General features: G+C 38.3%; 1 protein-coding gene and 1 long non-coding RNA gene across 4 annotated transcripts in view; one reads left to right on the top strand and one right to left on the bottom strand.

Annotated features, from left to right (window-relative positions):
• Nucleotides 1-1844: 1844 nt before the first annotated feature.
• LOC145553759 (uncharacterized) overlaps nucleotides 1845-19668 on the bottom strand; it is a 72360-nt gene continuing 54536 nt past the window's right edge. For both annotated transcript variants that reach the window (XR_014089798.1, XR_014089797.1), the window contains one exon: nucleotides 1845-1980. This is a non-coding gene — a long non-coding RNA (uncharacterized LOC145553759). The remainder of the gene's footprint in view (nucleotides 1981-19668) is intronic.
• On the top strand, nucleotides 1974-16859 carry LOC103472479 (transcriptional repressor scratch 1-like). Of its 2 annotated transcripts, none has more exons than XM_008422151.3 (2): nucleotides 1974-2434; nucleotides 10178-16859. In XM_008422151.3, the coding sequence occupies exons 1-2, from the start codon at nucleotides 2317-2319 to the stop codon at nucleotides 10951-10953; spliced, it is 894 nt and encodes a 297-aa protein (XP_008420373.1). In that variant the 5' UTR covers nucleotides 1974-2316; the 3' UTR covers nucleotides 10954-16859. The 2 variants fall into 2 exon arrangements, with proteins under 2 accessions (XP_008420373.1, XP_081468769.1); XM_081612643.1 differs by lacking the exon at nucleotides 1974-2434 and adding an exon at nucleotides 8022-8733.

The raw sequence follows: 19668 nt of genomic DNA, 5'->3' as shown, positions 1-19668 counted from the left end.
TGAACATCGTGCCCCGCAGAGTCTGCTCACATCGCCTGTGTATATCCGATAAAGATCATTTGATAAAACACCTTCATCCGAGTTACAGTGACCACTTATTGGATTATTCTCACTGCAGAGCTGCAGGGGATTCGACTTGTGAAGAAGGGAGTTATTGGTTGACCTACGTTTTGTCTCACAAGAAGTTCAATTTGTGACAGTGGGTTGCATACTGGCGAGGTTGTTAGCTTTGTGGCGTTGTAGTAAGAAAGTCTTGGGTTTGAACAAAAAAGCAGTAGTAGTGTGGCAAATTCATTTATCTACGCATCAGTTCACTTGCTTACTTATACAGCACTTACCTTCATTTTTGGTCTAAATTAAATGTCAAACATGTAAATATAGCTAAAGTGAGAGAAATCAGCACTATTCATGGAGTTCCTCAAGGCTCAGTTGTCGGTCCTCTTCTGGTTGGTTCATCACTTTATGGATTCACAGTATATTCTTCCATTTATACACCAATAAATATGTCTGTTTCTGCCAATAACACCAACCTTTGTTTTCTAGAGATGTTTGTTGGAGGTTGTGATGATCTTTTATGTGAATAATATAAAACTAAGGCCTGACTTTGGATTTGGACCATAAAAAAAAGTTTCAAAGTTTCAAGGAACACTTAAGTGAACACTTAAGTGTTCCCTTTATTTTTTGAGCAGTATATATATATAAGGCTTCAAGGTTTTTGCAGCTGTATAAGAGCTTCAAAAACTATTTTTAAAAAGTGAAACACTAACATTTTTTGTGCAAGAAAGGATTCTCTTGCAGCTACTTTTTCTGTTTAACAATTGCATTTTGGGAAGTTTTGGGAATATTGCCTAAAGATTCACCTTCCACTTCAGTCCTAACACAGATTATTCATTTTGCGAAAAAAAAAAAAAAAACATTTATAAAAAAGAACAGATCCCCAAATAGATATTAGCTTAACGGCGTTACATGCTTAGTAGCGCCCTCTACTGTTAAGGGGAGATATTGCAGGAATTAGCGCAGTGTTTATGAAGCTAGCAAAGCTATTTATGATCACATCACACCGACTCCATCGCTATTAACTTACACTTAATATGTAAAACACTCGACACTTTTTAAAAAAAAATGCTTGTTTGACCAAAAGATGTACCTCCACTTTTTAGTTTGGCTTTAATAAAAAACCAGCGCGAGTGAGAAACTAAAGGTGTCTAATTAAACCAACTCCTCGACTTCCACCGCTGCTGGTCCCAGAAGACAAGATGCTCTTATTTTTCTTTGATGGAGAGAAATAATCTCTCTCTATCTCTCTCTCTCTCTCTCTCTCTCTCTCTCTCTCTCTCTCTCTCTCTCTCTCTCTCTCTCTCTCTCTCTCTCTCTCTCTCTCTCTCTCTCTCTCTCTCTCTCTCTCTCTCTCTCTCTCTCTCTCTCTCTCTCTCTCTCTCTCTCTCTCTCTCTCTCTCTCTCTCTCTCTCTCTCTCTCTCTCTCTCTCTCTCTCTCTCTCTCTCTCTCTCGTCCTTTAAAGCCGCAACAGCTGGTCTCAGGCGTCAGAGAGAGCTGCAGCTCCGACAAGGAGAAAAACGTAACGAGAAAGGAAGGAAGGCAGAGAGAGAGGAGCGATCCGATACTCTGTTCTGTTTCTGCTCTTCCAGCAGTAAAAAGCAATATTTCACAAGGAGCTGCGATGCCATCTGAGAAGTTAAAACCCCACGAAGGTTTTGAGACATTTTTGTGGACTCGGCCGCTTTCTTTGTGAAACCTTTTAATCTAATTTTTTTTCCGTCACTCTGCAAACAGTCACAACTCGCCGCTCGCGCTCTGCTTTTGTTCATTTTTGGTTTTGAGAGACATAAACCTCACTGGCTGACACACGCTTTGGATCTTCAGCTTGCTTTTCCTCGCCAGTCTGTGACTCTGACTCAGCCGGAGCGGATCGGACAGGAGGAGAGGAGCTGTCCGGTGCTGAAACCTGCACGGAGTTAAATCTGCAACATAAAGCAAACAAACTGGAGAAAACGGACATTTATATTTTCCTTTACGACCTACTAAAGCTCCACTGCTCTTCCAGAGCTAAGTTGTAACTATAAAACAGCTTTTTTTGTTGTTGTTGTTGTTGTTGTTGCTGAAAACAAATAAGCACAGGAGAAACACTAAAGATCATGTCTCTACTTTTGAATTCGACGCTATAGGAAGCCAAGAGATTAAATTATATGCGAAAAAATCAGCTGATTCCCATCACTGGGTGCAGACTTAAGAGGATTAGGGAAGAGAAGAAAAGTGTGTGTTAATCGTATGAGCGCAGGAGCAGCGACTGTCCCACCATGCCTCGGTCTTTCCTAGTGAAGAAAGTCAAACTGGACGACTTCTCCGCTGCTGAACTGGAGACCTCCTACAGCCGGAGAGAGGAGCTCAGGCTGCGGTTCCACAATCATGACAAAGGTTAGTCTCACACACACACACACACACACACGCACGCGCACACGCACACACACACACACACACACACACACACGCACGCGCACACGCACACACACACACAACAGCCACTTTTCACTCCCAGATCTAAAGCGTTAGTCATGGAGGGAGTAGGAAACCTGGGTCTAAGCACAAAATATACATGAAATTCAAGTCAGTGAAACGTAAAGTATTTATAGATCACTGTTTGCTGTTGGAGGTTAAGGTATGCATTTTAAGGCTATCGGGTAAATAAATCAAGTTGACCTTGTTGAGGTCACAATTCTCAAAGGTATGTCCTCAGGGTAAACATAAATGGGGGAAAAAAAATCCCCCCACTTCCCATGGAGATTTTTTTCCCCCCTTGTATGTATTTTTAGACGTGCACAGAGAAATGCATGCCTAACATCTGCAGATGAGGGGGGGGAGAAAAGTTACATGCAAGCAAAACTAAGTGCATTCCAGGTGGTTGGTCTCTGCTGTGGATCATTTCTGGGTCGTTGCTGCGCCAGCATGGCTTCAATTTGTAATATTCAAACTCAGTTCGATACGAAACACGTTATTTCAGCTCAAAGCACAGATCCAGAAATATTTAAACTAATCAATCCAACACAAGACAAAGTCAAATGCTAACAGATAAGAAGTTTTGACAATAACTTCATGCAACTGACTAATGTTTGAGATTATAATCTGAATTAGAGTATCTTTAGGATCAGATTGGACTGCATCTTATTCAATCTAATGGATTGTTTTTGTATTTGGTTGATTTATTCAACGTTGCTGTGTAATTTGAAATAAATTGGGCCTGGTTTTCCTGCAAAGTGCATTGAGAGCTGAACTATCTAACCGAGCTCAGGCGATTGCATCTAGTGATCGACTTCGTAACAATCCCTCCTCCTGTGAGCTGCGGACTGATTTGCCTTTTTATGGGAAAATTCACACATTTCACACTTTGGTGTACTCACAGAGTCTTTGTGGGGAAAAAAAGTGTCCCTGTTTGCGGAGTCAGCCAGAGGCATAAGCAATGTGTGCAGATTTAAATATTTTTACAGAACAGGCTGAAAAATGAGCCACTTGTAAAGACTTAAACGTGTTTCTGATTCTCTCTCATTAAGCCTCTATAGTATATTTAAGACTGCAAGTGCAAATTGTGTAGACAAAAGAGTGTATATTATGTTTAGCTAAGTAGAAAAACATAATCACAGCGAGATATTTGCAGTAAACTGTATTAAAATGATTCTGTTAATAGATTATGTCACCAGTGTGCAGGCATTGTTGTTCTGCTACCTATTATCTTCCTCACATAATGGTCATCCAGACCCCTGGAAGTGTTTTCCCAAGATTTCGGTTTTATTTTCCACATCCCCTTTGACTGCGAATGGTTCCCACACGCTGCATAATCCTGGATACTCTGCAGGCTAAATGCAATGCAGGAGGAAAGACTGACAAATCTCTTCAACGCCGAGCAAAAATATCAGGGAAAATGGGAAATATGAAGAGAGAAATGAGTCAAACCTGTCCAGTGAAACCACATCAGTGCCAGTTGTATGAAATGAAAGTGCAAACATTTGTCAAAATCAAGAAATCATCCCTTAGAAAGTAAAAAAATATATATATATATTTGTTAATTTTAAATGAATAATGTTGTAAGAAACAAAAAATATGGGTTTCACACTGATTCCTTTCCTGATGTTGGGTCCAAATATGTTTAAAAGCCATTATTTAAGGTTGATTCGTGGTAGGAAACTTGTAAAAAAAAGCACAAGAGTAAAACTGCTTAGCAAACACCAAAAAGAAGTAGTTAGAAGAATGTTTTGAGGCATTGTGATACATAGAAATGACTTGGACCATCTTTTGTGGCGGAGCCCTCTGCTGATTTATTATGCCACTGAGCAGGCAGCTGTTTCCAGCACACAAGGTCTGATAAGCAGCACCATATGTCAAACTGAGAAAGAATAGGCCAGATAGGAAGCGAACATCGGTGAGTGAACAAATGAGTCTTTACTGGGATGAAAATAACAGCCAATCGTTTGTTAAATCCCTTTATGGGGCTATTTTGTGCTTTGGTTTCGTCTCCGTCAGCTCTTTTCTGCCCTCTAGTGGGGAAATAACCGCAGTTTGAAAGGGCTGACTGAGTTTTGTTCCACCACCGGCATGTAATTGTGTTCGTGCAGCCTGGTTAGGTTCACATTGTAGCAAGGTCAAATGTAAGATGAAGAGATCTCAGGCGCTCAGACGGCGAGGCGGAGAGCAGAAACCTGCGACGGCAACAGAGGCTTTAAGGCGAACGCGTAAAGACTCCAGAAATTATCCACCGTTATAAATATAACAAGATGTCGAGCGAAGAAGCAACTGCAGCTTGTTGCTCGCACAGAAGCACACACTCGCATCACTGTGTTTCTGTCAACTCGGCACATTTCCCAGCCAGCTTGCACAGCTGAGTGCACAGCATCAAACTCACACACATGTGCACACACACACACACAGTGACCTACAAGTGTCCAAAGCACACAAGTGTGCATCAGTCGCTGTTGGTTTGGATCAAAAAATAAATTGTGGCTTGCAGCTTTTTTTTTTTCCCCTCCCTTTTTTCTCATTTTCTATGTCATCCTTTTATTTTCTTTCCCTTTCTAATTCTTTGCACTTTAAGCACACATATAAGAGGAAACACTCATCTTTGGGATGGGTATTTAATCTTTAATAAGCATTTAAAATTGCTTTCAGCTCTAATGCTGCTAAGGTACTTTGAAATGAATACAGAGGAGACACGGTTGGAGATAAAGACAAACAGAAAGAGACAGGGTTTTGATACGGAGGAAACAAAAGCAGCGGTTGCATAATCTTTTACATAAAAACTGAGTAACAGGGAGAAGTCAAGTTTTACGTTTGTCATAATTTCTCTTGATGACAGCACATTTTCTCAGGCATTCTGCAGTGTGGAAAAACAGCATAACTTAACATTTTCTAGGTAAATAGCCAACCTTTTTATCCTAGCAGTTCAGACACTGAACTACTTGGATAAAGTAGTTATCCTAGTAGCTTATTACACTGTAATAAGTGTTACTTTACACTTATTACAGTGGCTAATAATTGTAATAGTCAAATACAGTTATTAGACACACGAGCATGGACTGTAGCCGTATCTACTCTGGTTGTGAAAACATGTTAAACAGGTCAAATGCAAACAGTTTGGTAAACATACAGAACCGCCATGTGTTACAAAGAGTTTGACATAAAAGCCAAACAAAATGTAACGTCTAACAAACTACCAAGCGGTGTTAATACTGTCCAGTATATCTATGAGCCATCCTCTGGTGACATCATTGTACCATTTTCACTGACTGCCATCATTTGGGTCTCTTGTGGTCTATCCTGGATGCGCCAGCTGCTGCCAAAATGAGTCATTTTTATGCTCATTGCTGGCATCTGCACTGGAGTACATGATGATTAAACATTTCTCTGTGAACCCACACTTGATCTTCTCTTCTGTAACACTCATAGGAAATCTGTAATATACATTAAAGAGAAGCTCTGTTGGCAGAAAAAGACATATTTCTGTTTGTGAAAAGTGTTACAAGTCTCTTTTAAAGACTATAAAAATCACACTATAGTTGTGGAGTATTAGCATACTAAGCCTTTGTATGCTCAACAACACTGAAATATTTCTAACTTAGAAAGCTGTTAGCATGAGCATTAGCCTGCAAACATTAACTTAGAATAAACATCTGTTATGAACATGACACTAATCAGTTGTGGACCTAAGAATTAGCATAGAAATGTAAACCTTAACATATTTAACAATACCACCTTTTAAGCTAAATGGGTTTTGACATTAGAATTAGCCCACATTACATTAGTTTAGTGTAGAATTATCAATTTGCTAACATTAGCATTAGTATGCTAATGTTAGCAAATTTAATGCTACACTAATTTGCTAACATTAGAATTAGTATGCTAATGTTAGGAAATTTAATGCTACAGTAAAATAAATTAAATTACTTACACTAAACAAATTTAATACTACACTAATGTAATGTGTGCTAATGTGAATATTAGCATTAGCACACATGGTAATGGGTGCTAATATTAGCATTAGGATACATTACATTAGTTTAGTGTAGTATTATCAGTTTGCTAACATTAGCATGCTAATGCTAGAATTAGCCCGCTAGCATGCTAATGCTAGAATTAGCCCGCATTACACTAATTTGGTTTAGTAGCATCAATATGCTAATGTTTGCATTAGCATATTGAACAATTCTGAATAGTCTTACTTGCTGGTTAGCTGTTAATTTTAGCAACAGCTGGCAAGCAAAATGAGAAAGTCAAATAAATTAGCTTTAGGCATTAGCATTGACTTGCTAATATGTAGTGTTTGTTCACAATTTCTTTTTATTTTTTTTTTTACATATTTATTAAAAGTTTTTTCTGTTTCAACACTTTAGGGTAACCAGATGCATCACACTATATGCCTAAGCTACAAAGTAAAAATGAAAATAAATAGATGAATAAATGAAACAAAACAAACAAAATAGGCTTAAGGCCAATTTCCCTGTAGAGGAGATGCTAAAAGGATGTCAGTTCAAGCCAGGAGCTTTTCTTAGATGACATACCTAATTAAATAAAGCTCAAAAAGAAACACATGATCACGTTTCAAAAACTTTACTCATGCTCTATAAAACAGGAAACACACACACACACATGCTGTGAGTGCAGTGATAGAATATTTATGATTCATGATTTTCAGTCTTTCCACCACACCTCACCATTCTTTCCTCCATCTTTCTGTTGTTACTTAATTACATTTAAAATGTTAAATTAGAAAGAGCAGAGTGCAACCCTGCCAAAACACACAACCACAATTACCATAAAAAGTGTAAAATCCTTTCTTTATTTCTTTTTTATTTCTTTCTCTCTCCCATTCGTCTCCCTTCTCCAGGTCGTGTTATCGATCAACATCTGAGCTTTTCTCAGAACTGCATCATGAAATTATATTACCAGCAACAGTATCTCCTCTGCTGTCTGTGTCTTAATGCCCACAGAGTGCTAATTGAAATGGAGAGCTATTGATCGGCAGATCCACAGGAGTTGTGGCTGTGGGTTATTAGCGACCAGTCTCTCTCTTTGCGTCTGTTCGAGTTCAGCCTGTTGAGCTGAAGCCAATAATAGAAATAATGAAGCAGCCGACATCAAAACTCACTAAGAAATAATTGATCCGATTTGTCAAGAGCTGTGCAGAAAAATGCGGGGCAAGGCCGGAGGAATCCGTGGATCTCCAGGCAGATGTACTTACAGTTTAGCTCAAGAGGAGGACTGTCAGTATCGGCGTGCCCACTGAGCGTTAGACCTCCCAGCTGCTGTAATAGAGATGGTCTACGTTACAACAGCCGAAGCTCTGACAGCCCCAGGGTGTGACGGTGTGTGGCGGTGGACCTGTCAGGAAAGGTGCAGCTGATGAGGAGCAAGTGTGCTCACTGAACCCTTCTATGAAAAATAAAGATTTCCTACAGAAGGTCGGAAAGTGTCTACTCAGTGCTGCAAAAGGCATAAAAGCATTTTAGTCCCTCTATAAATACTCCATGGTTCTCCATCTCCTGGTCCTTTCCCAAAAGGAAAAGGCACAAAGAAAAGACAAAATGTGGTCTTGAAGCACAACTCATCTGATCGCAGTTTAAAATCAGGTAGCAGAGATGCCAGGCTGTAACTCAGTGTTTTGTTAATAATAAATGAAGTGATCTGAGTTTAATTTGAGTGTGGTTCACTCTCACACATGTCTATGCACAAGTTTTAATTCATCCTTATTTCTATATAGCTTACAATAAAGTGAGGCCATTTTTCTGAAGTTATTTTTATCGCTGGTGAAACTTTTCTTTGAAAAGATAAAACTTTTTGCCTGGAAGATTCAGAGTTGCATTTTTTACATCAATGGAAACAATCAGTCAACTGATTTTTCCGGACATAAACGTAAGCAGCATGAAGTGACCAAATTCTGATTTATTTTATTTTTTGCCTTTATGCGACTCGTATCTGATGTTTTTATAACAGTCTGAACAACACAGATCAGATTTTTTTGGAATATGACCCAGGCCGCTTGGATACCCGATACGTATCCGATCTTTTCAAATGTGACCTGAATCCGATCGTGCGCGTCACAGATACTCGACAAACGTCACTATTCTGCGTCCTGATACGCCCAGGCGGGAAGAAAAATAACAACCATGACGGATGATAACGATTATTAAGTTGTTAAAGTGCTGCTCCGGTCGGAGAACAACTTCAAATGTGTAAGCTAAGCTCCACCGTTAGCTTCCATGTTTACTTCCGCAAACACTGAGCTCTTCTTCTTTTTATGACTGTTGGCAGAACACTGAGCACGGTGACGTTAATGCGCCCCCTACTGCGCATGCGGGACACTTTCAGGTCACACTGGAGAATACGAAGTGTGAACGACCACGGCAAAAAAATATCAAATCGGAATTGTGTCACATCAGGCTGCAGTGTGAATGTAGCCAAAGTTAAAGCCAACATGTCAAACACTTCTTCGATGTGGAAATAAGCCAAACAATCTGGAAGGGAAAGTCGGGTTTGCCACATCCATTGTTTTAAACAATTACACAAAAGTTTAAACAGCATGGTTTGTGTGCAAAATGTTCATATTAGCACCAGAACGAAACTGAAAGACATCATCAATAAACTGGCTAAGGCATTAATATCCACAGTGAAATCAATCCTTACTTGCATATAAGCTGAAAGATCACTGTCATAAATCTAGATTATAGTGTCAGTACATTTAGTGACAATACCTGAATATTTGGGGATATACACCTCTGGAAAAAATAAGAGAACAATTAAAATGATCAGTTTCTCTGATTTTACTCTTTATAGGTTTATGTTTGAGTAAAATGAACATTGTTCTTTTATTCTATGAGCTACTGACAAGGTGTCTCCAAAATTCCAAGCAAAACTTTAGTATTTGCAGAAAATAAAAAATGGTCATTCATTTAGAAACAACAATACTAATGTTTTAATTCAAAAAGAGTTCAGAAATCAATATTTGGTGGAATAACCAGGATGTTTTCAATGGGGTTTGGTGCAGTGGGCTCTTAAGTTTTTCCAGAGTTGTATGCTCTGGTTTGATTAATCTAAAGGTGGAATGTTTGATCATACCTTTGGTACATTTGGATAAAAATGATAGAGGCTTAAAAACCTGAGAACACTGTAGGAACTGTAAATTATGGAATTGGTTGTATCATGTTTGTTTTGCTGATTGATACACCTCAGAAATTAAACAGCATAATGGAAATTATATGAACATATTGAAGCAACATCTCCAGGTTTGAGTCAAGTATTTTAAACTGAGGGAGAAGTAAACAGTCATTAGCAGCAAAGTTGAGTTTTAATTTGATTCCTTTTATTTATGTGGCACCAATTCAGAGCACGTCATCTTAAGTCATTTTAATCTAATCATCCATTTCAACTGATCCTAGTTATCAAAACCAGTTTGTCTTATTTCAAGTGTACACTAGACCAAAGAACCCTTCATAATTTTGTGTTTTTGCAGTCTACATCTTGTTTTGGTGCTCTACAGTTGGATTTTTTGGTCATCTAAAGCAGATTCTCACACCCAAACGCACAAGAGTTGGATACCTGACAAGAATTACAACCCAGATTTTAATGTCTGATCGTCCCTCCCTCCATGATGACTAATGTGTTTTGTTGTTTCCTTAGGTTACGTCAGTGATTATCTAAGTCCGAATCCCTATGAAGACGTGGTGGGAAGTGATTCCTCAGTCATCTCTAAAGTGCCCTCTCCCAGCCACTCGTCAATCATCTACGGCCACATTAACAACACCTATTCAGGTATCCACAGCGATATCCATGGGGACTCGGACCAGCCGGACAGTCCGAGGTCTGAGGTCTCGTCCTCAGCCGGCGGGTACATTAACGGAGATGCCGCCGTGAGCGAAGGATACTCAGTAGACGCCTTTTTCATCATGGATGGACGGTCACGAAGAAAAGCAGCGGCAAACCCACGAGGGGCCACCCAGAGGCACACATGCAGCGAGTGCGGCAAAACCTACGCCACGTCCTCCAACCTGAGCCGACACAAGCAGACGCACAGAAGCATCGACAGCAAGATGGCCAAGAAGTGCCCGACGTGTGGGAAAGTGTACGTCTCCATGCCCGCCATGGCCATGCACCTGCTCACCCACGACCTCAAGCACAAGTGCGACGTGTGCGGGAAAGCGTTCAGCCGACCGTGGCTGCTGCAGGGTCACATGCGCTCGCACACCGGAGAGAAGCCCTTCGGCTGCGCGCACTGTGGGAAAGCCTTTGCCGACCGGTCGAACCTGCGTGCCCACATGCAGACTCACTCAGCCTTCAAGCATTACAAGTGCAAGCGGTGCAACAAGACGTTTGCGCTCAAGAGTTACCTGAACAAGCACTACGAGTCTGCGTGCTTTAAGGGGGCTTTTTCCCCAATGAGCTCACTGAGTGAATAAGACTCTCTGAAAGCACATCTAGGGTTTATTTACTTCATTTACATCCGATTTCTTCTCCTTTACTCCAAAAGATTAACCAACAAAGGAGGAGTTGTTTTTTTTTTCTCGTTTCGCAAACCTCTCAGTTATTTTTATTTGAAGGTTTATTACAAAGTTTGAGAGAACCTGATAGGGTTTATCCCCCAGTGAGGTAAACTAAAGCACAGCACATCTAGTGCATCATACTTTGAGATCTATTTGTGTCCTTATCAATCCACGTCAGATGTTTTTCTACCAACAAGGAAACGACACAAAAGCACAATTGCTCCTCCACGTCTCTGTCTTTTCTCAGAGTTTATGTGATCAAGCACAGAATCCACCGTCTGAGCAAATTATTTTCAGCTTTTTCAGACACAAACATTCATAATCTAAGGATAATTCTCGTGTCTTCTCTTCAGTGAAACTGAAGCTTACAAGAAAACGCAAAGGAATCAGAAGAATAACCAGTGTTCTGCTTTTTACGGTGGAAAATACGAACAAAAATGAAACTCATACATTACGTAGATTAATTACACATGGAGTGATATATGTGAAGCATTTTGATGATCATAACATGAAGCGAAAGAAAACCCAAACTTCACTTTCTCATATAATTAACTAAAAGTGATTTTTAATGGGGAAATGTAAGTTCTGTCCTTAAAAATCCTGGCAGACTTTATAATTACACTTCAGACAATCATTGGCATCTTCCATATGGAGAAAAAGCCAGAAAAAGTTACTGCACAAGAAGCCGATTGTTCACAGAATATTGCAAGCATCCAAAACTGAGTGGAAGGAAAACATTTAGCAGAAAATTGTGCACAATGATTTAATTTGAGACGAATCGGGCTCATCATAATGAGCAGTAATGAGAATTTGAAATTCACTATATTCAGAAAAAACATTTGTATTCAGGTGTTCCAGTAGCTTCCATGGCCAGAGGTGTATGGAGTCAAAATGTACAAACAAATTAGTGTATACTGTTCTCTGTGTAATACATCTACACATTATATGAGTTTCACTTTTTAAAGTGAATTGCTAGGAACAACTTTAAGTCCATTAATTGAGCCACAGCATCTATAATGTTCTCTTACACCTCAACATGATTTCATCCATGGTGAATCGTTGAACCACAATGACTTGTGAAAACAAGTAAGACCCACTTTTCCTAAAAATGCATTGAAAAATATAGAAGTGACAGAAAAAAACGTGAAGTTCTTTTTAATGTTCAACACCAATTGGCTTCTGAATAATAGTATAATGATCCACTAGTTAAATATTAGCACAAAACACAAACAGAGCCATCAGGCTGCTCCAAAATGATCTAATATTTATGTTTTTTCATTATTTATTTGTCTTTGTTAAAAAGGAATGTGGGCGTTAAAAATGCCTGTCATTCCTTTAATAAGGTTAAACCTTTTCCAGTGTTATAAAATAATTTTTTTTTCATGTTTATTTATTTATTTAATTATTTATTTATTTATCTTGTATTATTTTGCACTTTATTGCAGTATTTTGCCTTTGTTACAAATATGCCAAAGCATTTGACACTTTGTAAACTTTGAGTATCTTTTTTATGTTTGCCACTTTAAGTATCCAAAACCTTTGCATGCAAAAAAACAAAAAACAAAAACAAAAAAAAAGCTGTCTAAATAACAGAAACTATGCCAATTTTATGAGTATTTTTTTTAAATATATTTTTTGCCAAACTGCTTAGATAAGAGGCAAACGAAGCAGCTTTTCTGACACGGGCAATATTCCGTTCACATCCGACTGAGCAATAATGCATGATATGTTCAAAGAAGCGCTGGTCATAACTGCTTGTAATTTTTTTTAAAACCTTCAACTACTTTTATTCTACATAGTTGCAAGAAATTAAATTTCAGGGAGTTAGCGAACAAAGCGTTGAATAATAGATGGGTTGGGATAAGAGCTCTAAATTTACAGGAACTGTGCTTCTGTTGTGACTCCAGGGAAATTTTCCTGGACTTTTTCCTAATTGGGGATTCTTTAAATATTTACAATAAGACCTCAGCAACGAAAAGTATTTACTCTCCATTACGAAGCCTGCTTGTCAAAATTAGATGATGGGATCACTAGCTTTTTGATTACATTAGTGTTCCTACAAGCTGCTAGATGCTGCTGGGATTCACAGAAATGATTCAGCTCCTGTATTTGGAGAGCTCTGGGTTGGGTTGAGTTGAGCCGGGTCTTTTTTTACTTGGGTTTTTGCACTGCCTGCCTTGTATTAATATTCTAAAATATTGTAGAAAGTAGAAGGTAGATCTCTGGTGCTGAAACATGGATGAACTTGAACTTCTGTCACACTGTATCTGGTTACAACCACAGCTTTTTGGTGTTTTATTGGGATTTTATGCAAAGTTATGAAGTGGAAGGAACTCAATACATGGCTTGTAGAAAAACTTTATTTGACGGGGTGTGAATAAGACTGACATGACCCCGTCATAAGCATGAAGGAGTCTTTATAAATGTCTATAACTATTGTCATGAAGTGGTATTCGGTAAATAATGACACTTTTAATGCAAAGTTGCTCTAAATTGAAAGTCAATTAAAAGTGCCAACGTTGCATTATATTGTCATTATTTGGCACTTTTAATGGACTTTTAATGCAACTTTTAAAGCAACTTTGCATTAAAAGTGTCATTATTTACCAAATGACACTTCATGACAACAGTCATAAACATTCATAAAGACTCGTTCATCTTCACATCAGGTGTTATCTCATGTTTATGACAGCGTCATGTCAGTCTTATGCTCACCCCGTGAAATAAAGTGTTACCGAAAAACATTTTGCTAGAAACCCCCCCCAAAGAGTTGCTTTTTGGCGTATCTGTACCACATTTACACTTCTAGATGTTGAAATATCGTTTAATTCTTCTTTGCAAAGTAGCTGGAGCTTCATCTGACCGAACTGAGAATATAAATGAACATCAACTTTCAAGTATTGCCACAGATTCTTGTTTTTTGTGTGGATCGATTTTGATTTGGGTAATTGTAACATGGGTATAAGCCTTGATCTAAACTTTGTGTGTTTAGGGTTGTTGATCTGCTGAAGTAAAAATATTACAAAGTATTTTTTGGTCCAGTTTCTAGTTACCTTATCACACTTGGAAAAAGACAAAAGTAACTTATGAGTAATTTTTCAGCAAGAAATAAGAGCTTTTTTAAAGTCGGTAAAAAGTATTTGTTGCAATTGCAGATTATTTCACTTATGGGGAAAATATCTTGTCATAAGTGAAATAATCAACCAATTTAACTGGAACTTTTGCATCAATATTAAGGAATTATTGACTTAAAATAAGCTGCCATATCTTACTGAAAAGTCATGCAAGCTCGTTTGTCTCATTTCATTTGTACTGAGATATTTGAACTAGAAACTAGACAAAAAAAATACTTGGTAAGATGTTTTTGTTTTTGCAGTCTTAGTAATTAAGTTTACTTAAAGAGCTGCCCTGATCTGTCTTCCAACTATAACCAGTTTGCTTTAAATGCTTAACATCCACTCTGTTTATTGTGATATTGGCATGAGATGCACTATTTGTTTTCTGTCACACATAATAGTTGACAAGTAGGCTAAGAAAAGACCAATTTAGTGTCAAATGAACAGGTTATCTTGTTTTATACGTGTGATGTCACCCTGTGCTGCTCATGGTAAACCATCAGGAGTTCTTCAGGTTTTCTAAAGGTAGATAAAGTTTACGACTAAAACATATCCTGTCCACAGATTCTCTGTGGATCTCTGAAGCTCTTCCAGACTCACCGTGGGCCTCTTGGCTGCTTCTCTGACTAAAAGTCTCCCTCCAGTCCGTTAGCTTTAGCGCTCGACCTTGTCTGGATAGGTTTGTGGACGTACCGGCATCTTTCCATTTTTGCATGAATGAAGCTTCTCCATCACATCCTCCCTGGCCTGACTGCTGTGCTACTGTTGTCTGCTCACCGGCCTCCTCAAGCAAAGTCTCTGAGGTCTTCACAGAGCAACTGTATTCATACTGAAATTAATATAAAAATGTTAAAGCACATATTATACAAAACTTAAGATTAATCAGTGATATTTTGACCTAGAAGCCTCTCTCCAGCAGAGCATTACACATGGGTTGTGAAAAACGACAACGAAAGATGAAAGCTTAACAAAAGTTTAAACATTTTTCAAGGTTCTTTTGTTGTGTCGCTAGCCCACACATCTGTGCACATGCTACACATTTCACATGCACAACAAATTACGCCAGTGGTTTGCCTGGAGGAGGACAAGCGACCGTCGCCTCCGCGCACAAGTTCCACAGGATATTAAAAACAAAATGGCTTCCTGCAAACTTTCTTGAACATAAAAACTGAGAATCTTCAGACGTGTTTGGTTTGAGACAATAAAAGATTTTTTGAAAATGTGCAGACAGGGGAGGTTTTGTGATATGAGCATTTATCCAGGGTGACATCACTGATTCTTTCTGTCAGTTTTCCCCTGAACAAGGTTTCTACTCCTCGTATACGTGTGCAGTGACGTACGTTTCCCTTAGTTGCTGTAAAGTAGTGGGAGACATTACCAGCTTTCTGCAGCTAAAAAACCAATCAGATAACTTCTTACATTTTAACAGGTTAGACTGTGGCTAGTTGGGCTTGTGCAACTTTGTGCATGTTTATATTTCAAGATTACAAAGTTATAGTGATTAATCATTAATCCCAGACTGTGATTAATCTGGTACTTTTTTAATCAATTTGCAGCTGTAATTTATACTGAGATTAAATTACAAATAGGTGGATTCTGTATGCTAATGAAGTGACTTCCCACTTTATTTAGTGGTATTGGATTTAAGACGAGAAAATACAAATCCCTACACTAATTATCAAGGTTTCTTTATTTTAAAAAAAACAAACAGTGCATGTATCTTTCTTTCGACTCCAGTTATCTTCCAGTTAAGCCCAATCTAATGTTTGTTTACAAGATAAAATTCCCGTAAAGTGTATTAAAGTTTGTGACTGTAACATGATGCTGTGTTAAGAGTTCAACAAAGAGCAGCTTCGCAGTCGGTTTGTGCTGATTGAGGGTCTCTGAGTCTTTGAACAGATTCGAGATTGGACTTTTTTCAGGTCTAAACGTTTAAGTGTGCGACTCCGTAGACAGAAATATGTCTTTGCTAGTGTCTTTCTGTTTGAATTTAACAACAGAAAGAGCAAACACGGTCAATATTTCAGCACCAGAGAGCATCTCTGAACACTTAGACTCTACTATGAATTACTGTAGCCTACTATAGCCACAAGGTAGTTAAACTATTCTTATATAAAAGCACTTCCTCTTACAAATTATATCTCACGACTCTTTTCGAGTCAGAAGTAGTAGCACAGTGAAGGAGTTTAGATTCAGGTAGAAAATGCCTTGTATGTAGAAATAACCTCCTCCTCCCTTTTCTAGTGTGATGAAGAAAATGTAAAAAAAAACAGACAAAAACAAAACAAAATAATGGTGGCAACGCGCAGGCTGTACTGTCCTTTAATAACACGAGAAAACATTCAACAACAAAAAAAAGAAAAGTGACACCTCCAGTTTGCAGAATGCTGTGCCATTTTTGGGAATATTTCTGAAAGCATCAACACAACACCTTTTGTAAGAGCAAACAAGAATGCATCTATTTTGCAGCTAACGGCCTTGTACATACGAACTGATGTGACTTTGGAGTCTGACTATTTCTACAGATCTGTACAGTTAGGATGACGACGAAGACGATGATGATTATTTTTACTGAAGCTTCCTGTTATAAGCTCTTCCTCTGAGGTCCGTTTGGACCTCCAGTTGGGTCGGTGGCGATGTAAAGCACAATGAAAACACTCAAAATTGGTTTCACTTCCTAAATAAAAGCTACTTTAAAGAATTGGAGTGTTGGGTGTTTTCATGTTCCCTTCCTTATCGCCTGGTCGTTCACCTGAAATATTTTCTTACAGGATTTAGATCTGGGATCTACTTTTTGTGTTAGTTTGAGTCTTTGTTTGGATCGTCCGTCTGTTTCTCGTCTTACTGGTTTGATTTGTTCAAAAGATATTTCACAAAACAAGAAGTAAAACCAGCATTTAAACTTTGGTTTTGGACTTTTGCGTTTTCGTAACTATTTATTAATTTGAGCTTTAATGAAACATTCATTACGATAAATAACCTTCTGTTGGAGAAACGCATTTACAAAACTTTTTTCTTGCAGCTCGACTAAGGACAAAGTCTCAGTTAATTTCTTATTCAGGAACATTTTTACATCTGTTGCAGTTCATGTAGTGTAGTTTGCATCCTTATCTCTTTGCCAAACAAATGAAAAAATGTAGCTGGTATCACATTTAGGACAGAGATGCAAGTAATTTCTGATACAGGTTAAAGATTTCTGAATAAATGTAAGTAATAAATTGAAATTATGCAAACATTTTGGCTTCATTTACAACTCAGCGCTTTAATTTGCTGGTGATAGAAATTATTCATGTCTAACTATTAATGTTTCATTCTAAAAATAACCAACTCCTCTGCCTAATGCTGCCTTGTAAGTGCTGTACACTAACCAAAGATACAAATGCAACCAACTTTATGGAGATTTTCCATCCATATGTGATGATATATGATGACTCTGACTTGGTGTTTATTCAGAAACACTTAATTTGAAGGGCTGTGCGTAAGACTGATGTCACATCTGTCATGAATATCTTCAACGAGTCTTTATGAATGTTTGTAATGTTGTCATGAAGTGCCATTCAGTAAATAATGACACTTTTAATGCAAAGTTGAACTAAAAGTTGCATTAAAAGTGCAAATTTTGCATTATTTGGTCAATAATGACCCTTTTAATTCAAAGTTCTCCCAAAATTTGCATAAAAGGTCAATTAAAAGTGTAAACTTTGCGTTAAAAGTGTCTTTAAATCTTCATAACAGATGTTACGCCATGTTTATGACAGTGGCATGTCAGTCTTAACACTTCAAATTAAGTGTTACCGTTTAATCGATATTCTTTTTTAACTGCTTTAAACATATATTATTTTGTTTTTTTAAATTAAATATCTTAAATAAGGCTTTAAGAGTGTTGATGACTTGAGATTTGAACTTTCATCTGGAAGATTCATTGATGTGACACTAAGTCTGGGCTAAAGAAAGAAACACTAAACTTTCATTCTCACTCACTTTCTGAGTGTCTGTGCAAATACAAATGAATTTAAAAACATACTAGAAATTATTTTAACATCATCATGATAGTTAAAAACAATTGCTGAAGTTATTTTAACAACAGAAGCAGTAATATTTTCTGCTTTTGGACAGAATCACAATCTGTAAATTTGCTGGTTTTCTGAAAAAGTTTAGATCTTCGGGTGCAACGTTGCTTCCTCTCTCGATTCCAGCGATTCAACACTCGGCTCACCGTGAGCCACAGAAGATCCCTGATACTTAATGGCTACCATCTGCCACTACTTTAACTCAAAAGACAAATGGTCTTCTATTAAAGGGTGATTGATTTTCTCCTATTGCTGCTAAAAGTATTGATTTTATATGTGCTGGCCTGGCCCTTTAATGATACTAATTCTAATATTCAGTGGACCTGAAAAAGGCTTTCCAGGAATAATAGCCACTGTCAATGTGTGTGTGTGTGTGTGTGTGTGTGTGTGTGTGCGTGTGCGTGTGTGTGTGTGTGTGTGTGCGTGTGTGTGTGTTGTAATAATACATGATGGTTAAAATGGAGATTTTAGACCACAACTGTAAAAACTTTACAAAGAGTCCTTGTTTTCTTTCAGGGATACTTTAAAAAATTGAGGTTGTAAACAAGCCCAAAACTTTGTGGGAACAATTTGTAGGATGCAGAAAAACAGTCACATCTCAGAGGGTTATCAGTTTGAGTTATTCAGCATTTCTGGATTTAGTCCTGTTCTTTGCAACACTAACCGATCAGAAAATCGCTCCTGCAAAACTAAATGTTTTAGATTGGAAAGCTACCAGAAATAGTTTGGATGCAACACTACATCATGTATTTGGTTTATTTTGAGATTCAAGGTTACAGCGTTTTACACGTTAACCAATATTTAAAGTTAAGGCTTTTCATTGATTGTTTCAAAGGTTTCTGAATTGCTGTTGAACAGAATCTGATATGTCAGGAATTTTAAGGTCATTAAGACATTAATATTTCAGAGATGAGCCACGCTTCTTACTCTACTCTTTTCTGATGTTGCAGGCTATAACCTGATCTGCTTCCTCTCAGTGAGCTGTGTGAATATGGTCTTTCCTCACAGCCACATATTCAATTTTAATAATAATTTTTTCTGCTGGGCTGCACAGTGGCGCAGTTGGTAGAGCTGCTGCCTTGCAGCAAGAAGGTTCTGGGTTTGATTCCCGGCCCCGGTCGTTCTGCATGGAGTTTGCATGTTCTCCCTGTGCATGCGTGGGTTTTCTCCGGGTACTCCGGTTTCCTCCCACAGTCCAAAAACATGACTGTTAGGTTAATTGGCCTCTTCAAATTGCCCTTAGGTGTGAGTGTGTGTGTGCATGGTTGTGTGTCTCTGGGTTGCCCTGCGACAGACTGGCGACCTGTCCAGGGTGACCCCGCCTCTCGCCCGGAACATTAGCTGGAAATAGGCACCAGCACCTCCTGACCCCACTAAGGGACAAGGGTGTAAGAAAATGGATGGATGGATTTTTTCTGTCTTAGCAAGAAGGAATATTTTCTGTA

Source organism: Poecilia reticulata, chromosome 11 (genome assembly GCF_904066995.2).
Source record: "Poecilia reticulata chromosome 11, P_reticulata-male-v2, whole genome shotgun sequence".
NCBI classification, from domain to species: domain Eukaryota; kingdom Metazoa; phylum Chordata; class Actinopteri; order Cyprinodontiformes; family Poeciliidae; genus Poecilia; species Poecilia reticulata.
This window is presented reverse-complemented; position numbering and strand designations above follow the sequence as displayed.